Consider the following 18,378-nt stretch of genomic DNA (forward strand, 5'->3'; position numbering starts at 1 on the left):
AGATAAGCTCCAACAGATGGCATACAATGCAACCTCATATTTTGAGATGAAGTATCAGATACCAAAATGAAAGGAAGGTTGTTCATGTTTAAAACTTGAAGACTTCTTGATTCAATTCAAGAAGAAAATGTTCAGTAGCCATCTTCCTATGGGACAGCAAGAAAGCGGTTAGCTAAACCACATGGGATAACACTGAAGATTACATGCTACCGCAATGAAGAAGAATACATCAGCCCATTGGGAAAAGAGATTTCTATTTTAGTATCACCCTAGTATGAGCAAAGCAAAAGGTATTGCAGAATACCATCCATATTAGGAACCCAAGCTGACTTAAGCTCGTTATGGTAGGATGTTAAATAAGGAGGGATTCAATGCCTCCCACAATCGTGTCTGCGTGGGTCCCACCCCCACAACCCAAACATGTGCAGGATCGGCGGATTGGACACCTGCCTCTTAATTGGAAAAAAAAGTTAATATTTTATGTTAACCCCCAACACGTGAAAATCTGTAAAAGCGCAGTATTTTGATTATAATAAACAGAGTAAACCTCGGTGAAAACACTCCCTGTATGTTTAACACAAGAGCAAATAGATAAAAATTTCTCTTCATACTTCAGAATCCTTACACTACGCATTTTTGATCAAGCATTCATTCTGACAATGTATTTTTACTCCAGCTCATTTCCTCTTCTGGATATCAGGAGGAAGTTAGAGCTTTTGAAAGAAAATTCAATGCAAAAACCAGAGAGAGCAAAATGATGGGGTTCTATATATAGCACTACACACTTAAAATTTCCCGACTAGAAAGCCAATAAGACCATTCATTATGGTACTAAGAACAAAACTTTTTTTCTACTGTGCAATACTTAAAAATACTCATTACAGTAAATGGACAAGATGTCAAATGCATAATACATCCACTGCAAAAATTTAAAATATAGCCTGATTTGTGACAATGTAGCCTTTGACAGAAGAGTTTTAAAATCTCAGAACCTCCTCATATAGGCAAGTTCAGTGAGAAAATGAACAGATTTAGTTTTGAAATACAGGTGTTATGACACAATAATAATATTTTGCTCCTGTATTCACAAAATACTGTTAAATCATTGTATCTGATCCAGCTGGATTTGGGAAACGCGCCGTTACAATTCAGTCAGTTTTAATTCATGTCCAATAAAACTTTTCATGAAAACTTCAAACTGGGTTAGACAACAAAGTTCTTTGCAGTGACTCAATTTTACAAATCTAGCCTCAGAAATCAGGGACAAATATAATTCTCTTCTTGAAAATGTTCACCCTCCTTTCTCTCCAGAAGATTTAATTTGAGGTACAATCAAAAGTTACATTAACTCTTCAGTACCTTGCCTCCGTCATAATTCAAGTGGAATTTGAGTGTTAGCAGGCTTTTCGATTCTTCGGTGTCAACCAGGCAAATACAATCCTCTTTTCATCAGATGACTACACATATACTGTCTAGCAGGTTTCACTATATGGTATCAGGAGGAGTAACAATAGTTGATTTACACTTCTCAAGCCCAGCTGCATTGAAACCAACAGGAAATCTCAGCCTACCTGAGACAATCCAGTTTTCATAGATTTATGTTATTATATGAGAAATACAATAATAAACTTTGTTTTATAATGTCAGTCTTAAAAAAAATAAGAGACATACAAATGCAAAATAATTGCGACTATATCATATATGTGCCACTCTGGAAAAAACAACGTTTCCTGAAAAAACTGTAATCAACATTTGCATTCATATAGTTCCTTTAATGTAAAAAGGATTGCAAGACACAGCAGAGTAATTAGACTGAATGAACATTAAACCAGTGAAAGTAACATTAGGAATAATGACAAAAAAGCTCAGTCAAATTGGTGGTTTTTAAAGAATGGTCTTAAAGGAGAAGACATTTGTGGAGAGTTGGAATGGTTTAGGTCCAACTGTCCAGAGAATAGGGACTTGATAGCTGAAGGGCAGCTGTCAATGTTAAGGCAAAGGGAGGGATGAATAGGAGTTAATGTACAAAACCTTGTCTGATCTACCGGATCTACAAATAAACAATATCTGCTCATAGGGTTGTCAATTGCGATGACATGTCCTCTTATAGATTTCATCACATGACTTGTCCCCAAACTCCAGCCATTACTAGGCCAGCTTTCCCTGTGATGCACTGCCTTCCTACATCAATTGTAAAGCAAAAACACATTTCCCATTGGATGATGTGTAACTGTCTGCCAAACGGCCTTCCCACCCCTCCCCATTTTCAATATTTGATCAGATAAGGCTCAAAGAAAATGACAAATAAAAAATATTTTTTAATGTCTCAATGATTTTTCTTCAGGGGTCAACATAGCAGTGTCCTGGAGATTGATCTTCAATTCCTGGAAATGCCAGGTCAATCTTGGAGGGTTTGCAGTCCTATCTGCCCATGAAAATGGGCCCATGGATGCTGACAAGTGGATGGATGTTTGCATTCTCAGACCACATTGTTTGTCCATTCAGTTACAGCAAAACGCTATTCAGTTAGAAAACTAGGAAAAAGTACAAATTTTAAAAGTGCCATTTTTAGTGACAATGCTGGTGGCAAAATTGCGACTTCAGAGATTCTGCCAGATTTTTAAAATTATAAATGGGTTCAACAAGGATGATGCAAAGTAACTGTTTCCACTCAAGGTTTTTTAAATTCATTTTACAGGATGTGGACTTCACTGGCTAGGCCAGCATTTATTGCCCATCCCTAATTGCCCTTGAGAAGGTGGTGGTGATCTGCTTTCTTGAACCGCGGCAGTCCATGTGATGTAGATGCACCAACTATGCTTTACGGAGGGAGTTCCAGGATTTTGACCCAGTAACACTGAAGGAACGGCGGTATATTTCCAAGTCAGGATGGTGAATGACTTGGAGGGGAACTGCCAAGTGATGCTGTTCCCATGTACCTACCACCCTTGTTCTTCTCAATGGTAGTGGTCATGGGTTTGGAAGGTGCTGCCTAAGGAACCTTGGTGAGTTCCTGCACTGCATCTTGTAGATGGTGCACACTGCTGCTACTGCGCGATGATGGGGGGAGTGAACGTTTGTGGAAGAGGTGCTAATCAAGTGGACTGTTTTGTGCTGGATGGCGTGTTGCTGGAGCTGCACTCATCCAGGCAAGTGGGCAGTATTCCATCACACCCCTGATTTGGGCCTTGTAGGTGGTGGACAGGCTTTGGGGAGTCAGGAAGGGAGTCACTTGCCACAAGATTTATAGTCTCTGACCTGCTCTTGTAGCCACAGTATTTATATGGCTAGTTCAGTTTCTGGTCCAAAAGGGGACATAAATCCAAGAGATAAATAAAAGATCAAAAAGAATTTAGAAAACATTATTTCACAGTATTGTGGGAATTTAAAACTCAAATGCTACATGGTGTAGGTGAAGAAAAATAATAGACAAATTGAAGGGAAGGTTTGATGCATACATGGGGGATAAAAGAAGAAAGAAATTTGGGGCCAGTGGGAAAAGATTATATTGTGCTATAAGTATGCAAATTTCTATCTTAATATGCTTAACTGTAGGAGCTGCTGATCTAGAGCTCAGGAATTTTAAATATGCCATATGGACCGAGCTATACATACCAGGAAAGCTCCTTAATTTCAGTCAAGTAGCACAGAGAATAATTTGATTGGCCTCTGCATTCCTGGGTTAGCAAGGAAACAGAAGGAGAAAAATGATGGTTGTTGTGTTTACCAACAACAGGTGATCCATATTAGAATGGGCACATGTATGGATAGGCTACGAAGTGTGATCATTTGGACAAGGGTTGTAAGGGTGTACATCTTGACTTATCAGAACTGAGCAGAAGAAAATTAAGAAAGTGCATTTGAAAATCTTCAAAGATTTTCCATCGACTTAAAGTTCCTTCTTCATGATAGATATTTGCCTTCTATAAGAATACAAAGCTTCCTTATCAAGACCTTGAAAAACAACTGAAAATACTGGAATTACAGTTTGTCAAACACATCAAGAACAAAGAATGTTTAATGCTTTGGGTATAGACATTTCTAAAGAACTTGGAAGTTGGAGCCCTTTACAATGGAACAAATCAAAATAATGGTGAAGTAGTAGGTAGAATATCCAAATAAGATTTTGAAGACCAATACTCCCAAGTGAAAACAGGTAGATGGCACCTTCAGCAGTTATCAATGAAAGGATTGAAAAAGGGCAAGATGCGGGGGAGAGGAATCTGAAGAAACAGAGGAGCTCAGAGGCAGGTTACCCGTTGATTTTAGTTTCTCTGCTGTTTGGCCTTTCACGCTTTTTATTCTCTCTGGGGACTGCCATTACTCTTTTCCCTAGGTTTCTATGGCTAATAGCACTCTTTTCCCTTGGTTTCTGTGGCTATATATTTCATTCCCTCACCCCACAGTATAAATACCTCCCACTTTCTATGCCTTTAGCTTTGACAAAGGGTCATCTGGACTTGAAACGTTCGCTCTTTTCTCTCCCTAAGATGCTGCCAGACCTGCTGAGATTTTCCAGCATCCGCAGTAATTTGCTTTCATCATATCAAGAGTCACTGAGCTTGGTATGAAGAATGATTAAGCTAATATCCCTGCTGAGAACAAACTTGGAGTCACAAAAGTGAATTGGTGGGAGAGTGTTCAATGGACATCAAGGCATTGTAATAGCAATTTGAAAGAAAAAAAGTTATGTTAAAACCACATAAGGATAACAGAACAGCTACAACATAGATAGAGTTAATGATGCTGGAGAGGGGGAGCGGCAGCATGTGTCCATTGGCACACTTTAGAGGAAAGAGTGATGTCATAGAAATGTTGACATCATGGGAGATATCCATGATTGACTGGATCCAAAATATTAAATCAATCTCATGTGGAAGAAATCCAAGGCAGAGGTTGAAAAGAATATTGCAAAAACAGGTTTATGCATTTTTTAAAAATCCAGTTACTACATTAATAAAAATGATAAACTCAGTTATGCATTTGCCTAATGAAGATGTTTTAAATTTTATAACTGACAGCAAAAGTATGACGGTTAGTTGATCTTTAGACAAATTGGTTCAACAGTGTTACATGATGAGGCAGAAAAAGTAGATTCTGTGGTCAACACAATGCATGTGCAGAGAATATTTTAATTGGTTAAACTACCATCCCTGTCCACGGTGTTTGCGGGATACAAATCTGTCTAGTGATGCATCATTTTCAATAGCAGCTGTCTGAAAAGAACACAGCTGTTGGAATATAAACATTGAAATATATTCCGTTATGCTCATAGCCAAAAAAAAGAGATCTGCAAAAACACGGCTGTTGCCGTGAATATTGCAGACCAGAGTAAACAAATAAAACAGAATTCCTACAGTGCAGAAGGAAGCCATCGAGTCTGCATCGACCCTGAAAGAGCACCTTACCTAGGCCCACTCCCCATAACCCCATCTAACCTGCACATATTTGGACACTAAGGGGCAATTTAGCATGGCCAATCCACCTAACCTGTACATAGAATCATAAAATTTAGTGGATAAGGAGGCCATTCGGCTCATTGAGTCTGCACCGACCCTTGGAAAGAGCACCCTACCTAAGCCCACACCTCCACCCCATCCGCATAACCCAGCAACCCCACCTAACCTTTTTAGACACTAAGGGCAATTTAGCATGGCCAATTCACCTAACCTGCACATCTTTGGACTGTAGGAGGAAACCGGAGCACCCGGAAAAAACCCACGCAGACACAGGGAGAATGTGCAGACTCCGCACAGACAGTGACCCAAGCCAGGAATCAAACCTGGGACCCTGGAGCTGTGAAGCAACAATGCTAATCACGGTGCTACCGTGCCACCCAATCTTTCGACTGTGGGAGGAAATCGGGAGCACCCGGAGGAAACCCAGGCAAGCATGGGGAGAATGTGCAAGCTCCACACAGACATTCACCCAAGACCGGAATTGAACCCGGGTGTCTAGCGCCATGAGGCTGCAGTCCACCCTGCCACCCCAAATACCCAATTGTTTGCTTCAATAATAGTGAACTGAAAATTTTTAAAGTTGTGCTTAAAATGCGCACATTCACTGCTATCAAATTTTCAAACATTTTTGATTATTTCCCAGCTTTCATGATTACAGCACTGTAATAAGCAGTGGGAATTAAATTTCCTATTTTGTAAATTCTTCATTGCGTTCCGTGAATTTACAGGATGAGTAATTCCCACGTCAACATTTATAATGGCGAGAGCACATATAAAGCTGCCATTTTGTAATTACATTCTCCCCAGTGGAGGCACTGCAGTGCTACCAGTGGAAGGAGGGTGCAATTGCAGCATGAGAAATTTATATAGGCAATTTCCATTAAAAATATGGAAATAGGCACCTACAATAAAAATAGTGGCAGAATATATGACTTCAAAATGACAGTGACATATACTTGCTTGCTCTGGTAAAATTACACCCTAACCTCATGTTGGTTCACATATTGCTACATACAATGCCATGGAAGATCAACTGGTCAACTTTAAAATGACCTCTCAGGATAATTAACATTTTCCATACTATGCTCTTAACTCAACAGTCAAATTAACTTAAGGACCTCAACTGTCAAATTAACTGAAGGACAAGTGAAACTGCAGTTAAAAGATCCAAGATCTCGATCTCCAAGAAACGTCACCCCCCGACCCCCTGAAATGAATCATGCCAAACTCCAGGATATTAATCAAACCCTAAAGCCCACATTATTTACTTGGACCACCTGCATTGTATAATCCCATCAATACATTAGACTAAACGAGTCTTTGATATTACAGTTTGTCTATTCTTATCCACCTAATGTTCGATCCCTGCCAGAAAGCAATATATATATTTTTTTTTAATAATACATTGGCAAGCTGGGGGAACGGGTTGGCCTTTTTGTTGATGTATTAAAAACAGTTCTGAGGGAGGTCTTGTGGCACAGTGGGTAGTGCTAGGAGTTCTGGGTTCCAATTCCCAATCCAGGATTTGATGCCCACAAAAGATGCATTCATAACATGAAAAACATGTTGATTATCAACCTGCAAATCCTTCCAACATGCCTATCGTAGGCAGTAAGAGCAGGAGTCTCCTGGTCCACCATGCTTGAGTGTCGCCCTTCAAGCTACAGCTTCTAGCAACAAGCAAATGACCCATTCCAGGAAAAAACAGCTACAGAAACAGATGTGCACATAGGCTTCATCCATCTCTGGCTGCAGGAAGAGAATCAAGAAGAAAGCAGTTTGTGGTTCAGAATGGAGAACGGGGAGAGTGAAGGAAGTGAACACAAGAAAGGGTGCTCATGAGAAAGAGACTTTAAGAAAATGTACCTTGATTTTAACACTGTTAAGTTAAAAGTCCATATTGAAAGCTTAAATATAGACAACCATAATAAATGAGTTTTTTCTGACATTACAAATGGCAAAGATATATGGAGACTTGTTCCGATGATGGCTAAGAGTCAATCAAATGCCTTGAACTAGACGTAAAGAGAGGGACCAGAGCAGCTTTGCCAACACACAAGTAGATGTTTAGCACAAATTCAAATTACATACCTGGTGTATATGAAGTGGCAATCTACTAATTAACTATGCAAACCAATAATTCTACAAAATAGAATTGTATTTTAATATCTGTGAAAACATTACTGTATGGAAGATGCTGTAATATAGTACAAGTAAATTATATATTCATATTTGTTTTCTTTGAAGGGCTTTGACAGATTACAATGTTACTTAAATGCTGCACATGTAATTTCCTTACTGCTTATTATGTTGACAATCATCACTATTAAACTTTATAATTTCAAAGCTGACTAAAAATAATAGGGCTGAACTACAGTACTAGTATGGCAACCCTACAGATAGCAAGAGTTATGCCTACCTGGCTGTGTAAAAATCCACATTAATTTAGTAGAGAAGACATTATGACTAAATTCTGTCTAAGATTTTTCATGGTTTTGGCTTTTCAAATTACGTTTCCCTGATATATAAGACAAGAAAATCAGCTTTGCGCACAAAGGATATCCCAGCTCATTCCATACTGAGTTTTGCTTAAACGGTGGTCATCACAGAACAGGTGCCTGAGGGAGGAACCAGGCCATCAACTTAATTCAAACACAGGCATCTTATTTTTTCAAATATATTTTTGATTGGCAGCACTTTCTGAAATAATTAGTTTCTAATTTGACTAGGCATTAGTCACTTTTTTAAACAGTGAATTGTGAGCATTTTCTAAAACCAGCATGTGCCTTTGGAGCCTTTGAAGGGAGGTTGTCAAGTTAAGATAATTTCAGGTTGACAGTGAGAAAAGGAAAAGAGCCACAGTTGACCTGCATCATAGATTACCACAGCAGTTACAAACTATTTATTGGCTCTGGTTTTGTGGTCAGTGAAATGATGGTGCTTGCCGATGACCTTGAAGAAAGCAGCCCATAAAGATCTAGCAATCTCAATGGCATTGATTTTCCCTTTTTCAACATACGTTTGAGTCCAATTCAAGGGAATCCCCAGGTGGCCTGCAAGTGATGCCATCAAACAGGTGAGGTAACCAATCACATTGACATATTCTCACCGACAGCAAACCAGAAAGTAAAATAAGAACATAAGAATTAGGAACAGGAGTAGGCCATCTGGCCCCTCGAGCCTGCTCCGCCATTTAATGAGATCATGGCTGATCTTTGTGGGCTCAGCTCCACTCTCCGGCCCGTATACCATATCCCCGAATCCCTTTATTCTTTAGAAAGGCATCTATCTTTTTCTTAAAAACGTTTAAAGAAGGAGCCTCAACTGCTTCACTGGGCAAGGAATTCCAGAGATTCACAACTCTTTGGGTGAAGAGGTTCCTCCTACACTCCGTCCTAAATCTACCTCCCCTTATTTTGAGGCTATGCCCCCTAGTTCTGCTTTCCCCGACCAGTGGAAACAACCTGCCCGCATCTATCCTATCTATTCCCTTCATAATTTTATATGTCTCAATAAGATCCCCCGCATCCTTCTAAACTCCAATGAGTACAGTCCCAGTCTACTCAACCTCTCGTCATAATCTAATCCCCTCAACTCTGGGATCAACCTAGTGAATCTCCTCTGCACTCCCTCCAGTGCCAATATGTCCTTTCTCAGGTAAGGAGACCAAAACTGAACACAATACTCCAGATGCGGCCTCACCAACACCCTATACAATTGCAGCATAACCTCACTAGTCTTGAACTCCATCCCTCTAGCAATGAAAGACAAAACTCGATTAGCCTTCTTAATCACCTGGTGCACCTGCACACCAACTTTTTGCGACTCGTGCACCAGCACACCCAGGTCCCTCTGCACAGCAGCATGTTTTAACATCTTACCGTTTAAATAATAATCCATTCTGCTGTTATTCCTCCCAAAATGGATAGCCTCGCACTTGGCAACATTGAATTCTATCTGCCAGACCCTAGCCCATTCACCTAACCTATCCAAATCCTTCTGCAGACTTCCGGTATCCTCTGTACTTTTTGCTTTACCACTCATCTTAGTGTCGTCTGCAAACTTTGACACATTGCACTTGGTCACCAACTCCAAATCGTCTATGTAAATGGTGAACAACTGCGGGCCCAACACTGATCCTTGAGGGACCCCACTAGTTACAGGTTGCCAACCAGAGAAACACCCATTTATCCCCACTCTCTGCTTTCTGTTAGTTAACCAATCCTCTACCCATGCTACCACTTTATCCTCAATGCCATGCATCTTTAGTTTATGCAGCAACCTTTTGTGTGGCACCTTGGCAAAAGCTTTCTGGAAATCCAGATATACCACATCCATTGGCTCCCCGTTATCTACTGCACTGGTAACGGCCTCAAAAAATTCTACCAAATTAGTCAGACACGACCTACCCTTTGTGAACCCATGCTGCGTCTGCCCAATGGGACAATTTCCCTCCAGGTGCCCCGCTATTTCCTCCTTAATGATAGATTCCAGCATTTTCCCTACAACCGAAGTTAAGCTTACCAGCCTATAATTGCCCGCTTTCTGCCGACCTCCTTTTTTAAACAGTGGTGTCACGTTTGCTACTTTCCAATCCTCTGGGACCACCCCAGAGTCTAGATGCACTTATTAACCTTCAATTTTAATGAAATTTTACAGAACAAAATAAATGATTAGGACACATTTGGGACTGAGACAGAAACTGAAATATCAAAAACAGAGTTTTAAAATTTTACCAATGTGGATTATCATAAAGGAAATAAATGACATTACACAAATAAAATTAGTTTTTTGGGGCCAGAAAGCTTTTTCAGTTGTAATTCTGAACTTAGTGTGCCACTAAATACCTAGTTCCACAATATTTTCAAGGGTTTGTACAATAAAACCAATAGAAAAAGGACACATTTTCATCAGTTCAGTAATTTCTAATTGCCTGCAGTCAGCAGGACTTCAACAACATTCTCTGCAGACTCTAGAAGTTGCTGCCAGTTTCAGACAAAACAAAAGAACTAGGAGCAGGAATAGGCTCCTCCAGCCTGTTCCGCCATTGAATAAGATCATGACTGATCAGATTGTTTCCTCAACTCCTTTCCTGTCTTCCTCTCATAACCCACGACTCTTCTGTCGATCTAAAATCTGTCTAACTCAGCCTTGACTATATTCAACGACCCAGCCTCCATTGCTCTCTGGGTTAGAGAATCCTACAAAATGGGGTCCGTTTCATTGTCAACACTACCGCAAAATGCAACATGTTTTTTTTTTTTTTTTTAAAAACAGGTGTCAGGAGGTAGAGTTTCAATTTCAATATTTTTTTCAAATTTAGAGTACCCAATTCATTTTTTCCAATTAAGGGGAAATTTAGCATGGCCAATCCACCTACCCTGCACATCTTTGGGTTGTGGGGGCGAAACCCAAGCAAACACGGGGAGAATGTGCCAACTCCACACGGACAGTGACCCAGGGCCGGGATCAAACCTGAGACCTCGGCGCCATGAGGCAGCAATGCTAACCAGTGCACCACCGTGCTGCCCTTCAATTTCAATATCAGTACTGAAAGAGTAGAGCAATATCTAGTATAAACTCATTGTTACCAATGAGAAAAAAATAAGCAAAAACATACATACTTGTAGAAGGCAGCCAGCATGAATGTGAGAATTCTGATACATCTCACTGTTTTGGACTTTATGCAGGCAAAAACGCGTACAATGGCATTCTGAATGTGCTGGCGGAGGATGGGGCCAGGCTAGTAGAGTGAAAGTGAAGTCAAGTCTTGAGGTGACAAAAGGAATAGATTGCTGTTTCAGCAACAGAGAAAAGTTGAGACGGGTAGAGAAAGGGCCTGAATGAATGAGATTATAAGGGTGGAAGAGAGTGATCAAATAAAATTTGAAAGGAACGGGAAATTTGATTCAAACTGAAAAACTGATAGCAACATTCTGCAACTCTAGAAGGTTGGGGTGGCAACTAGAGGGGTTTCAGGACTCAAGTTAGACACATGCAAGACAACGGGTTTGGCTTTAGAAACAAAGCTTATAAAAATTCTGGCTCATTCAGGATTTAACGTGGCAGGGCAAGGACTTCCGCAACAGACATGTTTGACAGAGAAGCCGAAAAAGCAAAGCTGGATGTTCTCCATCTTAAAGCGAAAGCTGGTCTTATATTTCTGAATTATAATCAAGCGTTAATAAATCAAAATGTCCTTGCAGGATTTAAAGCTGATTAGTTTTGAATATTGTTTAACTGGTGGCTTATAAACTAGACAAGCACTTTCACAAAAATTAATTCCTCTTTAACAAATGTAAACAGAATGAATGGAATAGATGTATCCATATCATTCAGATGAATTGGTGAGGATAACCTGCACAATTTCTGTACGTTGAATATCATTGATGCTGTGAGGTTTTCCTCACCAATAACATACAAATGCAAAAACATACATATTTTGAATGCGAAGTAAGGGTTCAATAAGTGAGCTCAAAAATGAAACGGCTGCAGGCATTATAGAGCTATCCAGAGAATGTAATTTAAAGCTTGAGAAAGGAGACAACAAACTTGTTTATTTATGTAGATCAAGTACTTGGAAGGGAAATGGCTGGATAACTTCATCAAAATAATCATCTACCTTTGGGTAGAAGTAGCTAAACGTAAAATCATGAAGTACGTTTTCCACACACAAAGTAGAAATTTGGAACTCTCTCCCCAAAAAGATTGTCACATTGGAGCTTTCAAGACCGAGATACTTTGGCAAAGATCAATTTGATTTTTGTAAACAATGTGGATGATAAAAAGCTTGATAGAGAGGAGTATACAATTAATAGATCTATACTCCCCTTGTAGATTCTGAAAAAGCTTTCAATCGCATTAACCGGTTCAATCGAATGGAGCTACTAAAGAATACTAATTAGGATAGGGGGAAATAGATTCCAGATACAGGTTTTGTAAGTGGGACAAACATTGCATTCATTTAGCAGGCACAGTCAGTAGTGATTGGAAGAGGGTAGTGCTCGTCTCCTGCGTTGTCCAATGTTTAGGTAGAAGCAATTGTAAGAGAAATGTTTATTCAGATAGAGGAAGGATTGAAGTTGAAAGTCAACTTTTTAAAGCAGTCAGATTTTCTTATGACAAAGCCTTGGTAGTAAGTGCCATGATTAGAATATAATTATTGGTGGTTAGCTTGAATGCTGCAGCAATTTAATATGGAATAAAGATCAGCGTGGGCAAGAATGAAGTCCGAAGATTTGTTGAAATGCAAGTGAAATAGTGAGCATTTTAATAAGCAAGGAACTGTTGGATCTAGTGCGACAATTTAGATATCTGACAAGTATAAATGAGTATAGGGGCAGATATGCTAATATGGCAAAAGCTGGGATTACAATAGGAAAATCAGGTTTCTACAGAGTGGATAGATAAGTAAATGGAGGTGGTAATATAAGATGGCACAAGAAAATTAAAGGCTGGTTGATGACATCAGATAAAAGACATGTACTGGCAAAGAATGCGACTTTGAAAGGTGTGTCAGGTCAGCTGGAAAGAAGATGATCAAGAGAGAGAGAGAGAGAGAGAGAGAGAGAGAGAGAGAAAGAGAGGGGGGAAAAGGATGCCGCTGGGGTCACCTGAAGAATGGGCGAATACAAGATAGAAGTAGAAGGCAGTCCTTTGCAAAAAGGAAAATTGAGGGAGAATCGGTTTTGACCAGACCACTAATGGTGATGACACCATGATTACTATGCATTCTCCATATACTTACCAGAACATGTGCCTCATTCTTGCACTTCAATAAATTTAAAATATCAAAAAGCTTTAAGCATAATTTTTACTACAGTATTTAATTTCATAAAAGTTACAACCAATTGAAGATAAGACTGCTAATAAAACAGATACTATGAAAATGAGCAATTTGCTTGAATTTTATTATCCTTATATTTTATCTACTTCAGCATTAAGATAGCAGTTACATACATACATAACATAAACTTTGTGGCTTAAATAGCATCCTTCAAACTGTCTAGTAGTTTGATTCTTCTCGTTTTATTTATGATAAAACCCCGAAGATTTTTCATCTGCAGGATAAAAGCGCTTGACATGCACAATGGTCACTTTGAAAATATCAATGCGATGAAAATTTAATGATTTAAAATTGAAAAAATTTGGGCCAAAAGCCATCCTATAGATGAAGAATCACAAACTTGTAACTTTTTACATCTGTCATCTACGAAATCCTATCATTTTCAGGAAGTCAAATAACAAACTATCCATTTTTACAAACATTGACATAAGAATTAGTGAGAACACATCAATGGCCTCGAAACAATTTCAAAACATGTCAATTTAGAGATGTTAGGGTATTCGTTTAATGGAATGGTTAATCATTATTTTTAAATAAATGAACACCATAATCCATGACAAGCACTCCTGAATGCAACAGCTTAAAGGGCTCTAAAAGGTTGCATTTCAGACTCAAAAATTACTACTAGCTCATCAATGCATCAAATAAATGTTGGCACCTTAATTGTGCCTTTATAACATTGTTAATGGTTTGTTAATTTACCTCCTACACTGTTATTATACTTCAAATGATTTAATGACTGCCAGGGGAGTATGCAACATATGCATGAATGTTATCCTTCAGCATTATATTCAGTTTTAAGTCATACATGTGGCTCTATTATGTTCAGATTGGGCTGAACAGTTTTAGAAATTTAAAAAGTGTTAATTTTTTTAACGTTGTTGCTAATTAAGCAAGTCTACAAAATAAGATCAAGATCTTGTCAATTCTAGAGCACAGATAAAAATGTTGTGTATTGCAGACTAAACTTACCATGACTTACTATCATTTGGATCTACTAGCTATGCTAATGATGAGTTCTGGCAGCTCTTTGCTGGGGTGCTATATAAGATGCTTTGCAGTAATGTCGAATCGCACTCCAGGGAAGAAAAGCTGGCAGGATACCTTGGCCAGTAGCAAATGTCTTCTGTTGGCTCATTATGGTGAATTCTTGGGAAAGTCATGCAGCCATCTTCCCAGCAGCAAGGACACAATGAATCAGGGTGAAGAGAAAGGTACATGGAGGGGGAGGGGGAGGAGGTAGGAACAAAACAAAACCAAAATCACTGCAACACAAGATCCATACAACACCACTGGCTTTGCTCAAGTGCAAAACACAATAGTATATGAAAAACTATAGCTTCCATTAAAGCAGTTAATAGGGTTACTGTAGTACCAATATTAATTGATTACAAATTAAAGTCACATTTCAAAGTTTATTTTTTGCACTGATGCATCTAAATATGGGGGTGTTCTTTCTAACTCCACTGAAAGTAAGGGCATTCTGTCAGTGCACTCACAATACTAATCTTATAATTAGCAGCTTAATTAGGTAATTATGGCTTTGCAGGGGATGCCTAAATGAAAAATTACAACATTGTACCACGGTCACCTATTTATATAGCAGTTATTGTATTTTCACGTCAATGCAGAGGAACCAGAAATGACTTATGGTGCTTTCTCAATTTGTCAACTGAATACCACAATTGGTTTAATTTCATTTAAAACTCTACATAAAATATATATTCTACAAACAAACACCCTTGAGTTATAATCTTTCAGAAGTCTCTTCCTCCACAAGTACCCTAATTAGTTTCTTACAAAGTCAAGATTAATTGTACATTAATTGTGCATTCATAAAATTCCAGCAGTGCGGAAGGAGGCCATTCGGCCCATCGAGTCTGCACCAGCCTTGGAAAGAGCAGCCCACTCAAGAGCACGCCTCCGCCCCTTCCCCGTGACCCAGTAACCCAACCCAACCTTTTTGGACATGAAGGGACAATTTAGCATGGCCAATCCACCTAGCCTGCACATTTTTGGACTGTGGGAGGAAACCGGAGCACCTGGAGAAAGCCCACGCTGACAGGGGAGAAAGTGCAAACTCCACAGTCATCAGAGGCTGAAATTGACTCTGGGTCCCTGGAGCTGAGGCAGCAGTGCTAACCACTGTGCCGTTCCAAATTCAAATGCAGAGCATGGGAAGAAAATCTAAACATTTTAACTAAACTACTTTTAATACTCTTGAATGTCAGGGATACTAATACAGAAGGATAAAAATTGTATTCATGCTACACCTTTTATCACCTCAGAATACTCTAATGTACAGTCACTATCATAGTATAGAGAAACACAGCAGCCAATTTACACTCAGTCCCATAGCTATGAGATAAATGGCCTGATAATCTCTTTCAATAATGTTGATTAGGGGATAAATGTTGGCCAGAATTCAGAACTCCCCTGCATTTCTTTGAATACTGGCAAACAATCTTTTACATCATCCAAGTGGGCAAATGGAACCTTAGTTTAATACCTCAACCAAGAAGCAGATTTATATTTCTAAATAGGGCAGTTAGAGCAAAAGAACATAAGAAACTGAGGACTAAGAGAAAACAAAGCAAATTATTCAAAAAACTGTCAAACTGGGGTCGGGGAAAAAAAAAATGGAACTTTATATTTATAATGGAAACATTCTATATTCTGGAGGTTTTTGAATGCTTTTGTACTGCTGCCAGGTGCTCACAACCAATTCAACATAGCATAATGAATAAAAGGGTTAATTTCATAATATTTATGCTGAAATAGATATAGCCTAGTCAGCTCTAAACTCCATTCTAAGATAAAGTACACTCCAGCAAATCAAATAAAGCAAACACAGAAATGGTGCATTTCAAATATTGCACTGTATGGCCTATTTCAGCATTCAAAATTTCCCTTCTCTCAAATAGGGGAACAGCGCAGATCTGCTCCACACCTTCCTTGTTCATAAGGTGGTCAGGAACTGAGCTGAGTAAGAAATCTAAACTTGAATTTCACTACTCCATCATGCCAGGTGCCTGTGCAGTAACGCACTGTCCCAACATTCTCATGTAGGCACAAATTATGCTTCCCAAATAACTGTGAGTCTGTCAGTTCTCTATAATTAAATGACTCATTGATTGCAGTTTAGACTCAGGTATGTTGTCCGTTTAAGCTTATTACTCCGGTGCAAATTACAGTAATTATTACAGTTACACAAGCTCACACTACTGGGTTTCCTGCAAACCCAAGGTGATCAGGCTTCTGTAGGCTCGGCCTCCGACAGTCCTCCAGCTTAATCCAAAAGGTATGCTACTCATTCTCATATCATCTCCTTAATGCAAGTCCTCACACATGATGCCCTGAATGTGCATTGAAGTGAGGTTCTTTTGGTCTCGTAAGATGATGGTTTGCACCATGGTGGTCAACAGTGTGTTGAGGACTTCCGGTTGCAGCTATGCGGAGCTAAGCCGCACGATTCGGCAGCTCCCGCTATTACGGACTTTCGGGCTCATTGGAGGAGCCCCAACGGAATTTTTTCGAAGACAACCCGCGGGGAAGGGAAGAGAGAGGTCCCCCTCCAACTTTTATGGACCGGACCAGAAGTGCAACGGCCAAAAAAGCGGCATTGGAGCAGCGGGAGAAGCGAGGGGAAAAAACTCGAAATGGCGGCGGCCGGGGACAAAGCGGAGTGCGGGCCGGAGCTGCAGAAGTTCATCAAGCACTGCTTCGAGGAGCTGCGCAAGGAGATGCTGGCGCCTATGCTGGCGGCAATTGAAGGACTCGGGATAACCCAGAAGGCCCACGAGGTAAAGATCCAGGAGGTACAGAAAAGAGTCAGTGAGAATGAGGACGAGCTCTTGGGCCTGGCGGTGAGAGTGGAGCAGCATGAGGCGCTACACAAGAGGTGGGCGGGAAGACTCGAAGACCTGGAGAACAGGTCGAGGAGAAAGAATCTGCGGATCCTGGGTCTCCCAGAAGGAGTGGAGGGGGCCGATGCCATGGCATACGCGGGCACGATGATCGGGGCGATGATGGGCGCGGAGGCCCCTTCGAGGTCGCTGGAGCTGGATGGGGCACACCGGGTGCTGGCGAGGAAGCCCAAGGCAAATGAGCCGCCAAGGGCGATGGTGGTGAGATTTCACCGGTTCACGGACAGAGAGAGGGTCCTGAAATGGGCTAAGAAGGAGCGGAGCAGTAAGTGGGACAATGCAGAGATCCGAATATACCCGGACTGGAGCACGGAGGTTGCAAAGCGGGTTTCAACCGGGCCAAAGCGGTGTTGCACCGGAAAGGAGTGGAATTCGGAATGTTGCAGCCAGCGCGACTGTGGGTCACATACAAGGACCAACACTATTACTTTGAAACGCCTGAAGAGGCGTGGACCTTCATACAAACTGAAAAGTTGGACTCTAACTGAGGGTTTGGGAGGGTGGGGGGGGATGTTTGAGGTTTGATGTGTGATGGTTGTTGTATATAGGGGGCAATCATGCGCAGGAAATGTTACACGGGCGAGGGGAGAGTCAAGGCCGCGACAGGAGCTGCGCCAGAGGGGGTGGGGCAGGCTTTGGAAAGCACGTTTTTTTTCCCGCGTGCGGGAAGAAAGGCGGGAAGGAGAATGAAGGAACGCATATTGATGGGGCGACTCCCATACGGGGAGGTCAAAGGGACGGCGGGGGAAGCCGGGGTCAGCAGGTGTCAGCTGACTTACAGGAGTGATATGGGGGAGCAAAAAAAAGCTAGACAGGGGTCTAGCGGGGGGGGAGGGGAGGGGGGGGGGGGGATGCTGCTTCACTGACCGCAAGGGAATGGGACACAGAAGAGGTGGTCGGGACGGGGGTCCCCTGGCTGGGGGACTGGAGGGTGAGGGAGACGCGGACACGGAACTGGCCCAGAAAAGGAGATGGCTAGTCGGCGGTGGGGGGGGGTGAGAGCCCCTCCAATCCAGCTGATAACGTGGAACGTGAGGGGCCTGAATGGGCCGGTGAAGAGGGCTCGAGTGTTCGCGCACTTAAAGGGACTGAAGGCAGACATGGTCATGCTCCAAGACACACCTGAAGGTGGCGGACCAGGTTAGGT

General features: G+C 41.0%; 1 protein-coding gene across 7 annotated transcripts in view; it reads right to left on the minus strand.

Annotated features, from left to right (window-relative positions):
- The window catches only part of mapkap1 (MAPK associated protein 1), a 426,562-nt gene that overhangs the window by 368,242 nt on the left and 39,942 nt on the right, over positions 1-18,378 (minus strand). For 2 of the 7 annotated variants that reach the window (XM_072488483.1, XM_072488482.1), the window contains exon 2: positions 14,278-14,476. The exons of the other annotated variants lie outside the window; for them this stretch is intronic. In XM_072488483.1, coding sequence (XP_072344584.1) covers positions 14,278-14,280 — 3 coding nt within the window. In that variant the 5' untranslated portion in view covers positions 14,281-14,476. The remainder of the gene's footprint in view (positions 1-14,277; positions 14,477-18,378) is intronic. 7 annotated transcript variants of the gene reach the window in all.

The sequence above is a fragment of the Scyliorhinus torazame genome, chromosome 22 (genome assembly GCF_047496885.1).
Source record: "Scyliorhinus torazame isolate Kashiwa2021f chromosome 22, sScyTor2.1, whole genome shotgun sequence".
Taxonomy (NCBI): Eukaryota; Metazoa; Chordata; class Chondrichthyes; order Carcharhiniformes; family Scyliorhinidae; genus Scyliorhinus; species Scyliorhinus torazame.